Source organism: Aplidium turbinatum, chromosome 5 (assembly GCF_918807975.1).
Source record: "Aplidium turbinatum chromosome 5, kaAplTurb1.1, whole genome shotgun sequence".
NCBI lineage: Eukaryota > Metazoa > Chordata > Ascidiacea > Aplousobranchia > Polyclinidae > Aplidium > Aplidium turbinatum.
In genome coordinates this window covers 22,159,682-22,181,422 of record NC_137476.1, presented here as the reverse complement: position 1 = coordinate 22,181,422, position 21,741 = coordinate 22,159,682, and the positions used below count along the sequence as shown (strand labels likewise).

The following is a 21,741-nucleotide window of genomic DNA, read 5'->3' as shown; positions in this document are numbered from 1 at the left end:
ATGTAGGCTATTGAATGCTTTTAAAGTTACTATTCGTAAAAATATACATCATAAAAAAAATCGTTGATGAAAACAACATAACCCTATAATCTAAGACTATAATCTATGGGCAGGGGACGTAGCCAGCTCAAAATTTCTTCGGAGCAGAGGGCAAACCAGTATTTTTACACATAAAAGTGAGCCCGACAACGAGTTACCAAAAGTAGGGCATCCACAGGAGGTCTGGGGGCACTCTCCAGAATATTTTGACAAATATACTTTAAAAATGCGCATTTTGAGAGTACTTTCAGCCTGAAATAATAGTAAAACTTTGTCAAATGCTGCTGTAACAGAGTTTGAAATTTCTAATTGAAATATTCAGGTGGAGGGAACAATTTCCCCTTCCCTCCGACTACGTCTCTGGGACAGGGACATTAGAACGCTTCAAAAACAGCCCAAATTTTTTTTTTTCGGAAACTTACAAGTCTTACCCCCCTAAAAGTTTCCATTTACTATAAAAACACCTTGTGTGAAATATTTTTTTAAAATATTAATGTTTAGGGGTTCCCTGCCCCCCCGAAATTTAGATGTTTTTTTCGAAAAATATCAAATTTCAGATAGCTGTATTTTATAAACTTTTCATGCAAACATATAAGTGTTGGGGTTCATTTTCATCAGCATGGTGAGCACTATAAGTAGAGAAAGTCAAACAAGGCAAAATTTGTATTAAAAATATTGTCGATATTTAATTTTTTTTTCGTTTATCATAATATGGAAAAGGTTGAGTTTAAAAAATTGAATTTTACAAATTTACCTATGTGAAATTAGTAACTTAACAGGATTCAGCTCCCTCAACAGTATACACACAAGGTCGTAATGGGTCCCCCACCCCAAAAGTGGGTGGAATCTGTTTAGAACAGGGGTTCCATGGTGACCAACCACTCATTGTTGCCCAGTTAAGGTGTTTTTAACTGGCTGGGGAAAGTCACTGCAAATATTTTGAACAAGTGTTGTGGAAGAAGCACCATTTTGGTAGACAATCACTGTGGAAAGGTGTGTGTATAGATATGTGATTTATCTAAAAGAAAAATGTTTGCTCAAGTAAAAAAAATATATTGTTTTTGTATAACAGAGACAAAACAAAACTACTTAAAGAAAAACAAATACAATATTGGTTTATAGTTCCTTAAATATAGGCCACCCCAAAATTGATAAAACATCTTTTGCAAAGAAAACTATGTTGACGAGGCAAAGATATTTACTTACTTGCAGCAACTTCCCGAGTTTTCTCATACAACTCTGAAATAAATATTTCTCGTTTTTGCCACTTTTGACCTGAAAGAAATCACACCCTAATGAAATCTAGGGCTTGCAATTGTCACCGTTGCAGGCTAACAGCCTACACGTTATTGTTACCACACTTCATGCTTTCACTAACCAGACTCATCGCGGGCAAATAGTGGATAGATGTACAATCACTTTATTTCTACACAATCAAAGTCTATAGGATTGACACCAAGATGCGAGGGTAAACAAAAATATTATTGTTACAACTATAGTTATTGTTTACATAACAATGCAGCACATCAGCTTCATAAAAAATCAACAAGAGCTCAAAAATAATCTCTCTAGCCCACTAAAATTTTTTAGTTTGCAATATGTTGTAAAGTTTTGACGAGCATATTTTACCTGGTGAAGATAATCGGGTTTGCTGGGAAGGTGGTTGGAGTAGTGAAATATCGGATTCTTCTGAAGGTGACTGGATAGTTGTTGACCTTAAAAAACCTATGAAAGTACAAACATGTTTGAAATATGCGCCTCAATTTCGGATAGCAGATTGCTAAAAAAGAACACTTCACTTAATAAATTAACTGTTAGTGTAGTCCCATGTTAAGTATGCACATAACCAATAACGTAATATTGACTTTTCCGTAATGAATGTTAGTGTTTCAAATGTTTAAACTAGTACCGTAATTCATCAATATTGCCATTTTAAAATAGTTTTTGCAGCCTGCTATCGCTGGGTGAAAGTTTCAATTAAAAGCCACAAACTTCCAAAACTAACAAATTGAATTTGTTTCAGAAGTAGCCTGCAAAATTGTTTTCTGTATTGTTTGTAAAATGAAGAAAATATTCTTTTAATTATACTTGTCTAGCTCAGGTATAAAGAAAAATGTTTCTAGAAAGCTCAACAAGAGCAACAAGGTTATGAGAGCCTTGAAAGAAAGCTGTAGTTAATTTGGTTGTGCATACGTCAAGTCATCTTTGAACACTTTACAATTTACATCAGTAGCCTGCTAAGTCTGCTAACAAATCACTTGTTAACTTAATCACTTGTTAACAACTCAAGGCGTATATTAAAGGTCTAGCTAAACAGTGAGATTATTATATTTACTTTAAAATCTATGCGCATTTGCTTTGGCCTTGCAAACTTGTGTAGGCCTAGCCTATAACTTGAACAGATTTATATGACAGATGTTGAACAAACTCTTGACAAAATTTTGCAGATGTTCCTGAGCGGCACATATTTGCTTGGGTGCAGGCCGGTGCACGGTAGGCAAGATTCAATTCTGCAACCCATTGCTCAACATTTTATTTCAATATGTGAACAATAAAAGTTATGAAGTTTTTGGTTTTTGTAACTCAAACGGTTGTTGGTAAAATTATACTTTATATGTAGTAGTAAAAGTAGGAATTCAAAGTTAAATGATAGTTAAGTTTTACACGGTGTTGGCACATTAATACAGTTTACGCCAAGATCTCATTTTTATACTTAGCCTACTTTTTTACGTGTAAGTTTGGTTAATAATTCCGTTATGTTGAGCGAGAACGCATAGTCAGGCACGATGTAGCTTATATTGTAGCAGAGGTGTACGGAGTCAGGTTTTCTGGACTCCTGCTCCTCTCCGACGTATTTGACTTCAAATCCACTTCTGTTCAAAATATTTTGACAATATTGACTCCAAATCCCACCCGACTCCAAACGCAAATCATAAACAACAACCCAGATTTTTTTTATGCCATACTTTATTTTTTAGGAAGTGGCTATTTTTACATACTTGTTGCCATGGTTAAATCAGGTGTTGCCAGAATGAGGATTAATATTAGGAAGGGTCAGTGCCGGATTAACCATTAGGCAAAGTAGGCACGTGCCTACAGGCCAGTCAAAAATCCAGGCCACTTTAAAATCAGTAGAAATTTAGTCATGTTTTCAAAATAATCATTTTCTAAACTAATAAGTATTTATCTTAATAGCTCTGTTTTTCCAGATGAATTAAAGGTTGCAAAAATTGGTAGCCACTTTAACAAGTAGAAATTCTGCCACTGAAATTGATTAGAATGAAACCGCCAACCAATCAGAACATGTTATAAGAGGCTACCGTCCAATTGCGACCTTTCTAGCACTCATCCAGAGAGTTAATGCTTGTTTTGAACTTTATTTGGTAGTTACAGAAGAAAAAAGAGCAATAGCAGTGGTGGGAATCGAACCCGCGTCAATGAAATAACTACTTTCTAGCCCTAACCCTAACCCCTAAGCCAACCAGCTGACAGAAAATCCATCACTTGATTTGCTTTGTATTATCTTCTTTTCGCTCTTTTTCACGTCATAGAAAGCGTAGCTTATGATTGGTTGGCGGTGCATTCTAGTCAATTGCAGTGGCAGAATTTTTCCTTGTTAAAGTGGCTACCGCAAAAATCGTTCAAAAAAGACGAATTGAAACATGTTGCCACTTCAAAACAATATTTTGCAGCGCTTCAATACTAGTACTGTAGCAAGTTGCTTCAAAGTTCCACTATCGAACTGACACCAGCCATTGGTCGGCTGAAGAGCTTGGATGAATTCTTGGATGAGTGCAGAGAGAATTTTGACCGTTATGAGCAGCAGGCAAGTGATCGCTGTGGCAGCAGCATATATAAATCTGATAGTCGGCAAGCACCAAAGCGGCAGAAGCATGTCAGTGATGGAGCTGCTACAGATGATGTGGAAGGAATGTCGGGCCATCAAAAATTTAAAATCAACACGTTTTATGTGATCATCGACCAACTGAAGAGCGCACTACAGAAACGTATCGATGCATGTTCCATGGTGCTGCAGAGGTTTGGAGTTTTGACAGAGTACGACTCCATGTCTGTTAAAGACATCGATGTTGCTGTTGCAGGTCTGGTTGGTATGTATTCAAAGGACCTTTCTTCCGACTTCCCATCAGAATTTCGTCAGTTTATGTGCTGGTATAAAGACTATAAAGAGCAAAGACACGATGAAACAACAGCAACAGGAAGTGCCCAGAAGATGCTTAAAATGCTGCACACTACTGGTGTTTATAATGCATTTCCGAACACTGAAGTAGCACTTAGAATGTACTTATCTCTAATGGCTACGAATTGCTCGGGGGGAACGCTCGTTTGCACAACTGAAACGAATTAAAGACGTTAAACGATCAACAATGTGTCAAGAACGTCTTCGTACACTGGCACTTTTGTGTTGAAAGCGATCTACTCTGTAAGATTGACCTCTAAAAACTAGTTAACGCGTTTTCAATCGCAAAAACGCGCAAAGTTGTTATTTAGCTAGGCATATGGCCAAGTTTTTGCACGGTACCTTGTGTTATAGTTGCAACAACGATCTTTGTGACAATGATTTGGCAACACTGATAATTGTAATTTTTTAGTTGGCAACCCTGATTTTCGGGCCACTTATAAAATGTGCCTACAGGCCAGCAGACCCTTAATCCGGCACTGGGAAGGGTTAAGGTAAGGGTTAGAGTTAGGAATAAGGTTAGGGTTTTGATCTTTGCCCAGAACTAAAAAAATTTTCCAACATACAAGTTTTTGTTTTCAACAGCTTTAAACTCTTCTCAAATTAGGGCAGAATTCCTTATCTGGCAAAACTATTGAGGCTATTTTTACACTATATAGTGTAAATATAGCCACAGCCTATTTTTTATGCCGCTCCCTATTCTATGTTATGAAAAGAAAAGCGCATTTTGAAATGAAAAAAATGACTGCTTGGAAAATAAGGACAATTAAAACCATCGAAGTAAACAAACATAACAACTGCACCAAGTACAGTGTAAATATTTGTACTTTAAAAGTACAAATTGGCAAAAAGTCAGACTGCAGCTCCAATCCTGCTTCTGTTATTGCCAAGAATTTTAGACTCCGGCCAAAAACCCGGACTCCGGCTTCTAAATACTCCAAAACTCCGGTTCCCGTACATTTCTCTATTGTAGCCAGCAGCGTTGATATAGGTGGTCCAGTGAGTAGGCTACTTTTGGACTAGGGCACGGGATCGTTTTAAGTACCCAGAAACCCGGGCCAGAAACTTACTGAAAAGTCGAAGATATTTTTATAAATGTTTTCAATTTTGCACTGGCCCTTAATGTTATGATTATATTTATTGTCGCTCTACAATAGCTATGATCTTTTAGCGACAGGGCTCATTTTTAATTTTAGCCTATATCAGATTTACGATGTCATCACATTATTATCCAACTTATCCTCACTGCGTTAATCAAAATAAAACACAATCACTACTGTTTTTAAAATCTTCAATTTGACCCGACCTGGAATCGATCTCAGATCAACCAGCACCACAGCCGAAGGCGAAACCACTCGTCCACTGAGCTGGTCTAGCGGTCCTTATTGTAGTTACTTATAGCTACTGTAAGCCATCATCCAGACAGCGTTGATCAACGGTTAGACGGGAGACACTTATTCAACGTCTGTAGACGTTGCATCAGTGTAAAAAAAATGATTTGCTGACTAGGGCAAGCCTATCCTGAACTATTGCATAGCGTAGCCTATAATCGTTTTGGTGAGTTTCAGTTTTGAAAACCTTCGCTCAGCGCAAGCCTCAAGCAAGTTTGCAAAAGATTAAAGCATTTGATATATTGTCTGGGAGTTTTTATTGCACAGAAAACCAACAGAGCATCTTCATGTGTCGAAAAGTTTGCTAAATTTGTAGTTATTGCTGCTTTGGTCATTCGTTAACTCATTGGCGTCAATGTGCCTGCTTGATTGTATTTTACCAATGATTTGAAATAATCTCAAAGCTCTTGCAAATGCGAGACCGAATTTACAGATGAGGCCACCAAACCTGCGATTTCAAAGCATCAGAGCGACTTTTTCATTTATTATCTCGTAAAATATAGGCTTGCAATTGCTGCGACAATATGCCAAATACAAAAATATTTTTGTTCAAAGAAAAACGACCTCAAAAATGTTACAAAACTGCAAGAAAACGAAAGTTTTGCACCCCCTTGAAGTCATATATGGCCCGAGAGGCTCGCGTTGAGCAAACTGATCTAACTGGAAATGCAGAAACAATTGAAATGAATTGACAATGCTCTAATTGTCTGTGTAGTTAAGTGGTTCTCAAAGTATAGGTCACGACCCATAGCATCTTTTCACATATAAACTAGGTGGGCAATTGCCCACCTAGTCCCTTTGCTTGCCCCCCTAGCCCTTTCTTTGCCCCTCTAGTTTGAAACTAGGTGGGCAATTTTTAAGACTTAATTTTTGTTTAAATTAGATCCAAGTTAAAAAATGAACAGCTAAATCAGTGGTTCTCAACCTTTTTTTGGCTGTTACCATAACCTCCACCCCGAAGTGAGCCAATTACCCCCAAGATGAATTTTCAAAAACAAAAGTGCTTATTGCTATGTAGGCTATTTCAAAGGGCTAACTATGACAGTCAAAATGCAATACAATGCTGAATACAAGATGACAATGCGTGGTAAACATTCAATGCGAAGGTTGGACCTGGACTTCAGCCGCCAGCTTTGTGATCCTGGGCTTTGTTTTACTGAGAGCGATTCTTGTGTCGCTTTCGACATCCAGGCGATTGCGCTTCTTTGTCTTCATTCCCAAGACAGTTGAAAACCTTTGTTCACAGCGATACGTTGTTGAAAAAGATGTCAGGATATTTGATGCAGTGTCGCTAATGTTGGTGCGTCCTGGAGTCTGCCCAACCAGAAGTGTCCCAACAGGGGTTCCAATCCAAGCCTTTCCCCTTGAAATCAAGTTGTTTCAACGCTTCGTTCATTCGGAGAGTAATAAATTCTTCTTTGGCCGGAAAGTCGTCACCATCCACCTGGCTGTCATCACATGTGAAAGGCTCAGCGCAACATTGGAGACTAGCCGTGTCCAAATTCGGAAAGTAGTTGGCTAATGTCCATCTTCTTGGCTTGCTGGCCTAAGTGGTCAGCTATGCCCTCCTTCAACACCGCTGTCAACTCACGTCCATTGCCTTCGAAGTACATGTCAAGCGTCTGAAACTGCACTACTGTGCCTCTTCCAACTAGCTTGTTCCACAATTTAACCTTCACGATAAATGCAGCTACGGCTACTTTGGTGTCGATCACAGTTACATTCTTGCCTTGAATTAAAAGATTGTCTTTGTTCAATTCACCAAAGATATCAGCCAGGTAGCACAGCTGCAGGAAATCCACTGTTGGTTAGGGAAATATTCAGCCGAGTCGGACTTCTTTTCTATCAGAAAAACATGGACAGCCTTAGGAAGTTCGACCAGGCGGGGTTATCACTTTGCAACGAGACAGCCATTATACTTCTGTGTGGTACAGTAATGATTCATATCTTTCTCCCATCTTCTTGCACAGTTCCTTGAAAAGACGGCTGTTCAATTCCTTCGCTTTCACAAAGTTCACAACCTTCACTTGCTTCACTGTTTCCAAATCTGGTCTCGTTACCCCCCTAAATAGGCAAATTACCCCGGGGGTAATTTACCCCCAGGTTGGGAACCACTAAGCTAAATGGAAAGCTTTAGCATACATTAGCATACATACTTTAGAACTTATGAGTCTACCTTTGACCTTACTTATAATATCCTTAATGTTCCATTCAAGCAGATTGTCAATTTGTGTTGTGAGTAGGCTACCTCAAATTTTGTGTGAGATTCTAAATGTCTGAATTACCGAAGTTTGTTTCCTGATTTTCATCAAAATAAAATACCAGCTCTTTAGAATCATCTATAATTCTGCAAAGATTCAACTCATTATAATATCTTAGCAGTTGTGTTTCATATAGGCTATTATCATAGTTGTTTCTTTTTACTTTAGTACAAGAGACCTCTGCAACTAAATGTTGCTAGATTAAATTTCATAACATTATTATTTACAAAATGTTGTGGGCGGGGATGAATATAGGAATCAATTATGGGTCTCAAAAGTATAGTCTAGTTATAATATGCCTTTTCACCCACAATTTGCCTGAGAAATCTACATTTTTAAGCTTACATGTTTTACGCTCGTGCAAAAATGCCCTTTTTCCCATCATTTACGCGCGAAAAGTGCCCTTTTTAACCAGTTAAGCGCGTCGTTTATTTGTTGGGTCTGTTCACCCAGTGTGTAATTATTTTTTTTGCGAAACGCAGAAAGCTGTAGGCGTGTAGTATCGCGCAGAAAGGCGCATTTAAATGTTTATGTACAATGATGACAAAAGTGTCTGTCATACGCAGTACCAATGTAAAGCGTCTGTGTCATACGCACTGATGCAATGAATTTCCATGACATTGATCAGTGTCATACGCAATGGCGGGAAAAACACCATGACGCAAATGAGTGTCATACGCGCTTAACTGGCATAACTCTCGCGCAAAAAAGTGCCCTTTTTTGAAAATTTGCCCACCTAGTCCCAATTTGTGAAAAGATGCTATGTCACGACCCAAACATGGGTCGCGCAGGATCAAAAAATGGGTCGCGCTATGGTGATTCAATTCTGCCCAAACGAACTTTTTTCAAGTATTTTCGATTAAATCATGGCTGAATTATTGCATCATAAGCATTTTATGTAGCTTCATCTCAGTAACCTGGAGTATTGCATCATAAGTGGTTTTCTGAGAGTTTAAAGTTCGAGTGTTAAAAGTTTTAAAGTTCGAGCTTTAAAAGTTTTAAAGTTCGAGCGATAGGTTCGTTTCTTTCGATTCGAGCTATAGGTTTGTTCCTTTTAACTAAGTCATTACGTTGAAGGTAGTATTGTTAAAAGTTAGCGTTTAAGGATGAGTAAGTATTCGTACAAGGAAATATTTTTAGATTTGGGATTCACTTTTATCAATGATCATGGTACTGCAAAGTCACAATGTGTGCTGTGTTATGCAGTATTGTCGAACGAATCTCTGAAGAAAAACAAACTGAAGAGACATCTGGAAACGAAACACCCGCAACATGTGAAAAAAATTGAAATTATTTTCAGCACCGAGAAGCGCAGCTGAAACGAAGCCGATTTTTCTCACCAACGAATCCAGCTCTTTTATTCACCAAACAAGCCACGCTGGCATCGTACGTAGTCGCGCTACGCATAGCTAGAGAGATGAAACCACACACGATCGGATAAGAGCTCTTAAGCCTGCAGCCACTGCCATGGCCAGACTCCTATGCGGCGACGACGTGGCCTAGAAATTGCAGTACGTCTCGTTATCGAACAGCACAGTGAAAAGTCGAATCACAGGGTGACATGGACCTCGAAGAAGAATTTTTGTTTTGCACAAACTGACAAAAACGGCAACTGGCGCCGACATTTTCAACGTTGTAGACAACTTCCAACAAAAAGAAGGCATTAACTGGGAAAACGGTGTCAGCTTATGCATTGACGGTGGTCTCACGATGCTTGGTGCTCGACTGGGGTTTACTACACGAGTCAAACAAGTCTATACTAATGTGCAAGCCGCCCACTGTCTTCTGCACCGTAAAAACCTTGCTGCGCAACTTTTGTCTCCTCCAACAAAAAAATACATTTTTTGATGTCTTAAGCTTGGGTCGTGAGATGTTCATAAAACTCAGATTTGGGTCGCGCTCAAAAAAGTTTGAGAATCACTGGTGTAGTTCAATTTTACTTGGTCTGTGATGGGGAAATGGTTGCAATCGTTGTAAAGGTTTGGTTGTTCTTCCAGATGATTCTGTAAAAGCACAAACAGCGACAAAAGTTAATTACAGTGTTAATTTATTGTGACGTTTATTGCGACAAAACGAGGCCTAGACGTAAAGTTTGATATTTTACTTGAAATTGTAGTAAACCTAAAAGTTTACTATTTGAAATTCTTTTTGGCCCATAACCATAAATAACAGCACAAAGACTTGATAGGTTTGAAAAACTTTTATGTTCTAATTGTAACGTGAAATAAAATTTCAAAACCAATTTTAGTTGAAGTTTGTGTTTGAAAGCAACATAAACACATTTTAAATCATATAGCTTAATTAATTTCTTACTTGGAAATATGTTTTTTGTGAAGTATTTTAATTTTCTTATGAAGGATTGAGGTTTTGACTTTTGAGAAACATTTAAAGCATCCTGGGAAAATGATTGTGGTTGATTTGAAGCATCCTGGGAAGATGATTGTGGTTGATTTGAAGCATCCTGGGAAGATGATTGTGGTTGATTTGAAGCATCCTGAGAAGACGATTGTTGTTGATTTGTGGCTTCTTGGGAAGATGATTGAGCTTGATTTGAAACATCCTGGAAAGATGATTGAGCTTGATTTGAAGCATGGGATTCTTGAAGAATAGAATCTTGCAAGAGGTCTGAAAAAACGAAAACAGAACTGTTAACTACCTCAGTGTGCCGCAGCACAATAGTGTGCAGCAATACTAAGTGTGCCATGGGACAACTATAATGTGAACATAACTTGAAATGCACACAATTCATTCCAAAGCTGATTGATGTGCTTTCATCAGTCGGTATGAACTGTAAGTCAAAAGTTCTATGACGTGATTCATATTTTCTGCTATTTAAATTAAAGTATTGAAAGCTGCTTGAAATGCGTTGCTCAGGCACAAAACCCAAGAGCTAGAATAAGTTTAAATAAAATAATATTTCCAGAACCTTTTCCTTATTATTGGATGCACAATTGCACATATGCTATACTCGCACACTTCACCGTTTCAATGTTGGTCTGACATCAGCATTGATTGTTACGTCAGTATCACACTTTCATTAATACGAAGCAACTGTTGCCATTTGTGAGATACTGAACAGACAAGTTGGTTGGTTTGAATCTTTATCCTTGAACCGACAAAGCTTCTGATAGCTTATTCCTAGAAGTTTTGCATACTTGTAGAAGCTTTGAACCACTGACGGCTGGCCGGTTACCGAGACTGACAGAGCAAGGTTTCCGCTTGTTGAAGTCTTGTCTCCGAATGTTAACCCTTTGCTTTTCAACGTTTTTTTGGAAGTTAACTGCTCAAGGGGGGGGGGGGGGGGGGGCGTTTTTGGATCAAATTCAATCAGCTGTTACGTGTGATCCGCTGGTGCTATTTCAACAGAAGTTGCACTGGTGTGAAAAAAAATCATTTGTCTATAAGTTTGAAAAGTCATTGTTCTAAAATTTTATATGTTAAACCTGATATTTCAACTTTTGCAAAGGTACCCAAAAACGACAATTTTTCTTTATCTTGCCGCAGTTTAATTACCGTGCTAATCTGATTTCATGCAAAGTTCTGAACAACAAAGAGCTCGATCAGCCGCACGAAGTGTGTGTGCGGTGTGCATTAGGGTGGATCGTTTTTCAACTTTTTTTCTTAATCGCTTATTAATAGTGCGGAAAAGTTGTGCACTGACATTGTAAGCACAACACAAAAACAAATTTTCAAAAATTTTAATATCTTGGGTTGCCCCAAAGAAGTTGAAATATTGGAAAAAGTGGAAAATTTCCAAAAATTTTATTTTTTGTTTTAGTTTTTAATCGCTTTTTAAGAGCGCGGAAAAGTTGTGCACTGACATTGTAAGCACAACACGAAAAAATTTTTCAAAAATTTTAATATCTTGGGTTGCCCCAAAGAAGTTGAAATATTAGAAAAAGTGGAAAATTTCCAAAAATTTTATTTATTGTTTTTAGTTTTTAACCGCTTCAGAAAATTTCCGAAAATCAATATTTACTTCGCATTGCTGATGTCATGGTTGTCTGTATCTTGTTTAATAACATGAACATTCACCAACGTTTGCTTCCTTCCCCTTAGTTCGGGCCTTTTGTGTGTTATGTGTAGGCAACACAGTACACACTTGACTTACTGCAGGTTTCAAGCTGTATCTCTCTCACGCAGCTACACGGATCCCAAATCGATCTCATGACGACGACCATGACTCTAATTTCGTCCCACCATACTAGACCACTAGACCTGTGGCGATGCGTTCGATGGCACTTTTGTGGGATCGCTATGCCATCTCTAATCGAGCAGTGGCTGCTGTAGCGTCTGCTGCATTGCACGACGTTAGGTATGGTAATGGTTAGTGCTGATAAAACTGGTATTATTGATAGAAACAAAGTTCGGAGATCAAGAAGTAGAAATCGAGAAGAATTGCAAGAGTCCAGGTCGGACGTTTTACACGGTTTGTATTTTGATGGCAGAAAAGACAAGACACTAAAGATTGAAGTAGATGATCATGGGGTGTCTCATAGAAGATCTGTTGTTAAAGAGCATGTGTGTATTATTATCGCCGAACCTGGATCTCAGTATTTTGGCCAGGTAAGTCCAACCGCGGGAACAGCCAGTAGCATTGCCGACTCTATAATATCAGCAGTTCATGATAGAGGAACAGACACCAGCTTAATAAGAGCCGTGGGGTGTGATGGTACTGTGGTAAATATGGGTCATGCAGGCGGTGTTATCCGATTGTTGGAATTAGAGTTTCGAAAACCGCTGCAATGGTTGGTATGTCAACTCCACGCAAACGAATTACCCCTGCGGCATTTTTTTGAGTTTTTGGATGGAAGTACAACTGGTCCTCGTGAGTATTCCGGACAGATTGGAAAGGCTTTACTTACATGTGATAAAATGCCTATCCGACGATTTGAATCAAAACCAAGTAATTTTCCTCATATGGGTGTGACCGATTTAAGCACAGACCAAAGATACCTCCGGAACATTTGTCATTGCGTTTGTACAAGAGAAATTCCCAGTTCACTCGCCACAAGAAGTCCAGGTAAGCTTAATCACTCACGCTGGCTAACTGCGGGGAATCGCATTCTGCGGTTGTATATAGGGACCACAGAACCCTCTGATAATTTAAAAACGCTGGCTACCTTTGTCATGAAGGTATTATGCTCCTATGTGGTTCGAAATAAAGTGCAATCTACTCTGTATCAGCGGTGCTTTTCATCTATGGCAAACCACCAGCAAATCTTGCTACCTGTCGGATAAACTAAAGGCCATTGTCGACCCTGTTATTCAAAGAAATGGATTTTTTGGCCACAACGAAAACAGACTTTTATCAATGCTGTTTGACAAAGAATCACATGTCCATGAGCTGGGAATACGCCGTATACTGCTTGCACGAGAAACTCCCGTTTACACTGAAATCCGAAGCTTCAAACTGCCAAAATTAAATTTTAATGCTGTCAGTTATGTTGATATGATATGCTGGCAAACCGATAACGACAAAACCGAACCTCCAATAACTATGAAAATGACAACAGAGAACTGTGGTCGTTCAAAAACATCAACACAAGCCAACATTCTCTCAATTTCCCCTGCCACACGCAAGCAGTCGAGCGAGGTGTCAAGGTTGTCACGGAGGCCTCTGTTGCATGGTTTTAGATTATGTTCTTAAAAGGTTTGGGTATCTTACATGTACTTGTACCATAATTCTACTTGTAAATATTGATTTTCTGCGTAATTTACAATGATTCGCGGGAGGCAGTGCAGTTACAAATGTGTAAAAATGGAATTTTTAAAAATTTGCAATTCTTTTTTCAATTTTAAACTTTGTTGGGGCACCCCAAGATATTAATTTTTTTGGAAATTCATTTTTGCGTTGTGCTTACAATGTCAGTGCACAACTTTTCCGCGCTCTTAATACGCGATTAAAAATTAAAGCAAAAAATAAAAATTTTGGAAATTTTCCACTTTTTCTAATATTTCAACTTCTTTGGGGCACCCCAAGATATTAAAATTTTTGAAATTTGTTTTTTGTGTTGTGCTTACAATGTCAGTGCACAACTTTTCCGCGCTCTTAAAAAGCGATTAAACATTAAAACAAAAAATAAAATTTTTGGAAATTTTCCACTTTTTCCAATATTTCAACTTCTTTGGGGCAACCCAAGATATTAAAATTTTTGAAAATTTGTTTTTGTGTTGTGCTTACAATGTCAGTGCACAACTTTTCCGCACTATTAATAAGCGATTAAGAAAAAAAGTTGAAAAACGATCCACCCTAGTGTGCATACTCATTGCATTGATAAAGATTTACGACTTGCGAGCAAACCTTATTGTAGGCTACCATGGCCACCTAAAGATACGGCCTGATTTGTCACATTTTGCAGAAATTTCCAAGTTTTTCTAACTTTGGGCAAACGTTTAAATAATTTTTTTTTTAAATTAGATTTTTACGCTTTCTTTATTCTTTTCCCCAGATGACACAATACGTTTTAGCATCCTCACATGTTGAAAAACAAAGAAAATTTGATTTTGTAGATTTTAGTCAGACTGTTAATTTTCAATAACAGTCTGATTTTGCGTTTTTCAACTTACTTTATTTCATTTGCTACTGCTTCCCCAAAGCAACAAAAAAGTTTTTTGTCATTAGGAAACCGCAAAAAGTAAAAACATTTCAAAAAATGTCAGTCAAGCACTAGTAGTAGCTGTAATCAAAATCTGCAAAATGTGGCAAATCAGGCCGCATCTCCAGGTGGCCATGTAGGCTACTCATTAATTCTAAAATAGTTACAATCAGAGTAATATTGTTACACGAATTTGAAAAAACAAAACTGGGTTTGTTGTTTTATATTTTTGTCCTAAACTAATGCTTTCCGAAACTCATGGCCAGCTTCTAGTTTTATGGAACCAAACTTCTCATAAGTAACACCTTAGCCTACTTGAATAGCTGTTTACATCTTCGTTTGTGTATTTTAGGTCTACAATATTGAATTTGTAGTATGTATATTTTGAGTAGAGAGAAGACAATTGAACAAGCTGTTGAAATTATCTGAAATTTTTAAGTTCAAATTAGGCGCTTTTGGAATTATGGATTTGTGACAAGTCGCATCACAAATATCATGCAGGCTACATCATAAGTCATTTGGCTTACGGGTGTTTATAAACATGACTCATGAATTACATCCACTAAAAATACAGCATTTACATCAACAAAGCTAAGTTTGAAGCTCACTTTTTATTGAAGATTGTGTCAATCAATTTGAAAATACATTGTTAGTCCGCCAGCGTCGAAAAAATGCAACATCGAAGTGAGGGACGTGGGTAAACAAAAGAAATGTAAAATAAACCCACAGTCAGCAAATCTACATTAATTTAACGTTTACAGATGTTGAATCAATGTAAAAGGACTGAATTGCTGACTGGGTCGTTATTGTTTGAAACACAAAGAATACGCGTAAAGGCGACAAAGCGATGCAAGAGCAAGCAGCGATTATGTTTCTGGCCAAAAAAAATTTACAATTGACTTCAAAGATAAAAATGATTATAACGAAGCTTCAAAATTTGTCGTAAAAAATATTGCAGAGATACAATTGCCAAAAAATGGCTTCTTGGTTGAAATAACGTGGCTACAATTCTATAAAAAATTCTTAGGCCAATTACATTGAAGTAATAAAATGTTGTTTTGTGATTTTTTTCTGATGACGTTTTACAACATCCGAAAAGTAAAAAATAATAATGATGAATAATTTCACATAACCATAACCATGGTTTGTAAACGCTTCACAAAAATTGTTGTGGAGACTTTACTGTTAGACGTAAAACGTTTGTGAAAGAAAACTGTCGGGTTACGTATTTATAATGTTTATTGCGCTGTTATCGAGTTATAAACTGCCTTTGTTGTCTACCTTTGTGGTTGCCGGCCAGCTTAGAGCAGCATGCAAACTACGCGTTTATGGTATTTGCGTCGTGTTATGATTCCCGCAAATTTCCCACAAGGTCTTTGTTTTTATCGTGATATTTTTGTGCCTTTTTTGTCCTAAACTTGAAGTCACTGTGCACCACAATCCACATCGCTTTTTAGACTCAATCTTCATTGAAAATCTTTTGTGTGGTGCATCATTTCAAGTAGTGTCTTCCCCTGAACTGTTACACAAACCGCCCAGAACCTGGTTGATTATGAATATTATAGCCGTTGAGTGGCCGTTATTGTATGTGTGGATTTATTAGATGTCTGACTAAATTCATGCCAAAGTCGAGCAAATTCTGCTTTCGGGAACCCTGCCGTTATTTACGGTATTTTTTATTGATAAGTTTAGGCAGCATTTTTCCAAGATAAATGAAGACATCGGTATTGTTCGTCACTTAGATTTAGTTTTCTCAGCATTGTTTATTCATTCTTTGATCCATTAGTTTATCCCACTTTTGGTATAATCGGATCGTTTATAAATGGCGGGTCTTCACAATAGCCGGCCTCTTACACATTGGCGCAACGTATTCAGATGTTGAATCAATGATCAAGAAAGCTGATTTGTTGTTTGTCTTATGTGACGACGAGTATTATGCCTCGTCTACATTACAAAATATTTTGTAGTGAAGACGAGGCATTATCATCTTTATTTTGCACTCTTTAGAACAACACACAGTGCACCGTGAAACAAAAATGCAAGACATAACAATAAGTAGGCGACATAAAGCAGCGAAGGGACATGTAGTCATCGAGTAAGCTGCTACGTGATCTCACAATTTTGAGTATATAGTATCTCACAATTACTGTTCGCAAAAACACCATTTCTTCAGCTTCTTCCAAAAACATTTGCAGTGATACATTTCCTCAATTGCAAGTTTTGTAAATGAGAGCATTTCCATAGGACGTTTATTGCGAAACTAGGTTTTTCGTGTCACTACCTATGGGAAGATTTTTTTTGTAACGTTTTTTATTGGTCAATGGATATTTGCTGGTTGAAACAACTGTTTTGAATAGTTTGTGGCCTACATTGATCGTGGATTGCTATTCTTCGTAAAGCTGATAACGCAAAAAACGTTTGCTATTATTGTTTCTAATTAACAACTTTGTGATCACTGGCTTTCTTTTGTAGCATAAGAAATAACGCGCTTTGTGTTATTGAGGTCAAACCAAACAATGGAAAACAAGAGGATGTTTCTCTCTGCTCGCGCATATCGATGCACGAAGCAATTATGAGCTTATGGCTTGTTATCGCAATGTATTCACGCTTTGCTGGAAGTTAGCTAGAAATTGCAAAAATTTACCAAAATCTTGAATTTACAAGAAAACTACACAACTTTTAGCATCAAATTTAGTATCATCAGATCCGCCGAGCAATTTTAGGAAAAGTCAAGAAAAACCAAGTGCATGGCGTTACTGTGCTTCAAGTAATCAAAGGAAATATGAGGGGGGGCCAAATCTGGCCTCCCTTTGAGGAGCAAAGTGTTAAATCCATCCACTATGTGCCGCTGATTGGAGAGCAATGCTCAAATGCGTTGCTCAAATGCATACTCCGAGAGCCGAACCAGTGCCCCTTGATCGTGAGCTTTCTTCGTGTACAAAGTCAGGCGCTTAACCAACTGAGCGAACGTGGGGGAAGACTCAAAGAGTTAATATAATTTAGGATTTCGCAAGCTACGTATAATTAACCCTTAGAAGGTTGGGCTCCTGGAGTCTTGCTCAGTTTGGGGGGGGGGGGGGGGGGCTGTCGATTCTTCTCATGCTTTAGGAGTGATATCTCTGTTATTTTTTAAGGCACGGTTTCAAAATTTGGGATTCACTTTTTAAAATTATTCACCCTGAGCATATCCGAAAATTAAAATTATGTGAATTTTAGAACTGCTCATATACGTTGAAATGTTGAGGTGACTTATGACTGTAATTGTAGCGTGAGTTTACACATTATTTTTTGGTAGAGTAATGAAGAACATGCATTGCAATGTTGTGATTACAATTTTTTTACATAATTTTACATACAGCCAATTCCCTTCACGCTGTGAAACAATTAGGATTAACGAGACATGGGCCAAATCAATTACTTTCATCCAGCTGGTGGGAAAATTTTGAACAATAGAATATGAAATATTTCAGAGAATGTGCTGAGAAATGCCTTATATCTCTCAATTTATAACCTTTATTCGCTCAAAATTTCAGCTCAATAGAGGTGAATAAAAGTTAGGAAAAGTCAAAAAATCTCGTAGTCGCAGCCTCAGTGGTTTTAGAGATACAACTGTTGATACAAAAAAGTTGAACTGACAGCCCCCCCCCCAACCTTCAAAGGGTTAAGCTATGCCACAATGCAGTTGTAAATGCAGAAGCGACGATTAATGGTTCCATTTGTTTTTATCAAGGACAATCACAGCACACAGGGCTAGAAAAAATATAATTAGCGCCCAAACGCGAACGTGAATACGTGGTAGATGTAGATGGGGTAAGTTTATTGAGAAGGTGATAATGTTTTGTCTGTGTCTAGATGTACTTGAGCATTACTGGCTAAGTTTAAATGTTGTTAGCAGAATATATTCTTACTTGATAGAGGTTGCAAAGACGGTGTTTTCTGGGAAGATGTTTGTGGTAAAGTGAATTCAATTGAAGATTGTTGTTGGTTGAATGCAGGACTCGAAGAAGCTAAAAGAAATATACATAAGAACTTATTGATGACTCAGATTGCCATTAAGTGACATGCACTGTCGTGACCAGACCCTCCATGGCACGCCTGACAAGACACATCTGATTGTGGGCAGGAAGACTTTCTTCTTTGATTTTTTATTTAGCTGATTTAATATAATTTTTCAAGCATTGGCCTAAACCTGGATATGAAAATAACAACCATGGTCAATATTATCACTTTAGATAATAATTGGACAATCCGTTAAGCTATCATCATATGATCATCAATAAAAGACAACATTCAATAATAAACAATTAATTATAACAAAAGCTTGCTTCAAAAGCTCATTTTGAGTTCATCGACTTTACAGCCGAAGAACCAACAAGAACAAACAACGCTGGTTCAAGTATCGACTTGTGCAGTTGAGTGACAATTGAGGGACACAATTCCAACACAGCTGGTCATTAGGCGTCACCGAGTGGCTGGAATGATTCGTAAGCAACAGAATTTTTATAAGAAGCAATTTCAGTGTCTATTGACAGTTATGCAAACTTCTAGGATTAATCTTAACAAGCTAGTAAAATAAATAAAAGAAACAAACTAGTTTTCTCAGTATGAGATTCCACAACCAATCAACGACTAGTGTTTATGTAAAACTCTTCCTCAACCACAGCATAATAACTCAATGCAGCTGTGTGGCCGAAAGACAACGAGTAGTGTCAATGATGGGCTCATCTGAACACCGAGTAGCAAAATTTTTGGACTTTATAATTAAACCTTATATTCCCAACAAGTATATGCTCGACTCTACCAACAAATTTTTAGAAAATGTAAATAATTTCCCTTGCCACAAAATTAATTGATGGTCAGTTTTGATGTGTCTTCCTTGTTTAAAATGTATCGTTCACTGAAACCATAAATATCATCGCTAATTGAAATTTTCGGACTCCCAACCTAATCATTTTCCAATCTAAAAAAATAATATTTATCAAACTCCTCACTTTTGCCACACAAGGTATGTTTTCAAATAAAAATAATTTATCCAAAAAATCGATGGCGTAGCTATGGGGTCTCCACTAGATCCTACCATTACGTCATAGATTTTCGTAACTCTGTATCCAAACTTTTCCTAAGTAAAAAATCATTTGTGTAAGCTAAAACCTATCGAAATTCTTTAACCCTATCTGTCATTCGTTTCAAAGACACGCGAAAAGCACGAGACGGGACCATTTGAGTCGGCCCTGATTAATGGCTTTTAACTCAGTCGCTAAATATCGCAAATTAGAGAAAATTGAGATGCACGTGGTCGAATGCTTTTATTTATTTTGTAATTATTTGTTTTAAAAAAAAAAAAAAAGTTAGTTTGTGTCTTCTGAAAACATATGTTTCAAAAAAGCTCTAAAAACACGAATTTTGCTTGCATTTAGTCTTTTTATAGCCGATTATGTTCGTTCGAATTTTAATTATGATGATTTGTGAACATTCAAAAACAGTATTTTGCAACAAATTATTTTTTCCTAGAATAAATACAGTATTTTTCATATTCATACTACATCAAGCAGTTTTGAGGTTATTGTGATAAATTGCACTAATGGGTTCTCCGCGGGCAGACATGGTTGCTTAGCATCGTAATATCTCTCAAGACAAATCAAGATGAATGTAGCGAAAAGTAGCTATCGCAAACCCAGCCAGCAAATCAGTTTTTTACAATTAGATTCAACGTAACACGATTTCCAGTCAGCTGTTTAATCAGGCATTTCATAGAGTGTAGCTTTCAACCTGCCAAAATGTTTCAGAATCAGAAAAAAAAATCTTTAATACTTTTAGATTTAGCTAAACGTTGAAACGATATAAAAGCGAACTATTGCTGCCTGGACTACTGCTTTTTGAAAAATTTGTTTATTTGAATCTGGCAATGTCGAGACAATGTAAAGTAGTTAATTTTACTTTTCAAGATTCAAAATGAAATGTACCGCAATTCTGGATCAACACACATCGAATGATCGTGGAGCTATGAAAAATTCAGTTTTACAAGCATCTTCTGACAAACACATGTCATGAATGGCATGACATACATAGTTTCAACATGTGCTTTGTGCACAAAGGCATATTGCATGCTATGAAAAATTCAGTTTTACAAGCATCTTCTGACAAACACATGTCATGAATGGCATGACATACATAATTTCAACATGTGCTTTGTGCACAAAGGCATATTGCATTCATATTGCACATTGCAACGATGAGAAACTTTGCCGAGATTCTTTCTTTTTTTGGAATATCCCGACCTCTGATGTCGTCTACACATATGCCACAAAGCTTTTTGGATGGCTGTAGCTGATAATTTGGTTGTGGTTGTATTGTAGGCTACTAACAGTAAGCTACTTCTTCTTAGGAATCCCATTATTGACTTGCGTAGGTAATTATTGAGTTGAAGAATGTTGTCGCGACGTTACACTGCGGCCCTGCGTATGCTACTGTGTGAGACAATCTTCTTCGTCGTATGAGCTGTTCTTCCGGACTATATGTTTGGGCATGATGTCATCAGCCACTCGACAATCTCGTCATCCAGGGCCTTCAGTCCAAGCGTTCCATGTGGTGGTTGATGGATTGGGCAGTCATGGACGACATGGTCCACTGTCTGGTCTATGGCGCCACACTCGCATCCCGGTGAGGGAGCCAGGCCCCATCTGCACATGTCTGAACGAAAGCGACCGACGCCGGTTCGTAGGCGGTTAAGCAGGACCCACGCAAGTCTTGCGAGGGGCATTCCCGGAGGGTGGGGATCGACGTCGGGTAGGAAATCACGGAGTCGGGAGGTGTTGTTTTGCCACTCCATGTTCCATGTGTAGTTCGTCCAGTGTGCCGCACTTATTCCAAGATCTTCAACTTGTGTGAGACAATTATTATTGCTGTCAAATGTACTGTTTTTCTTTTCAGAAGTAGCAAAGTAGAAAATATTAAAGTAGCTTAAAGTAGCAGATCATTTCTAGTTGCCCAAGTTTGCTTTTCATGTTTTGAACACGTCGAATCTTTGTAAAAACTGGTCAACTTAACTAGCCGAGATCGTGCACTGACACAACAAAAAGTGCCTGGATTGAGAAGAAACGATAAGTTGTACTATGAGTCCCAATGAGTTTAGTGCTTAGTTTTAGTGTTTGATTAATGACAATTTCTGGTTGACTGCGGCAACTGTAACATAATAACAAGAGCAATATGAGACATTTACGCTGATTGCCAAAATTTTTGAACAACCTGTGACA

General features: G+C 37.7%; 1 protein-coding gene across 3 annotated transcripts in view; it reads right to left on the bottom strand.

Moving 5' to 3' along the window:
• LOC145770342 (uncharacterized) overlaps positions 1-21,741 on the bottom strand; it is a 48,051-nt gene that overhangs the window by 14,675 nt on the left and 11,635 nt on the right. For 2 of the 3 annotated variants that reach the window (XM_082581950.1, XM_082581952.1), the window contains 5 exons: positions 18,397-18,495; positions 10,203-10,514; positions 9,830-9,892; positions 1,669-1,764; positions 1,246-1,314 (listed from right to left, as the gene is read on the bottom strand). In XM_082581950.1, the coding sequence (XP_082438076.1) occupies positions 1,246-1,314; positions 1,669-1,764; positions 9,830-9,892; positions 10,203-10,514; positions 18,397-18,495 (639 nt within the window). The remainder of the gene's footprint in view (positions 1-1,245; positions 1,315-1,668; positions 1,765-9,829; positions 9,893-10,202; positions 10,515-18,396; positions 18,496-21,741) is intronic. The other variant, XM_082581951.1, reaches the window with a different exon arrangement.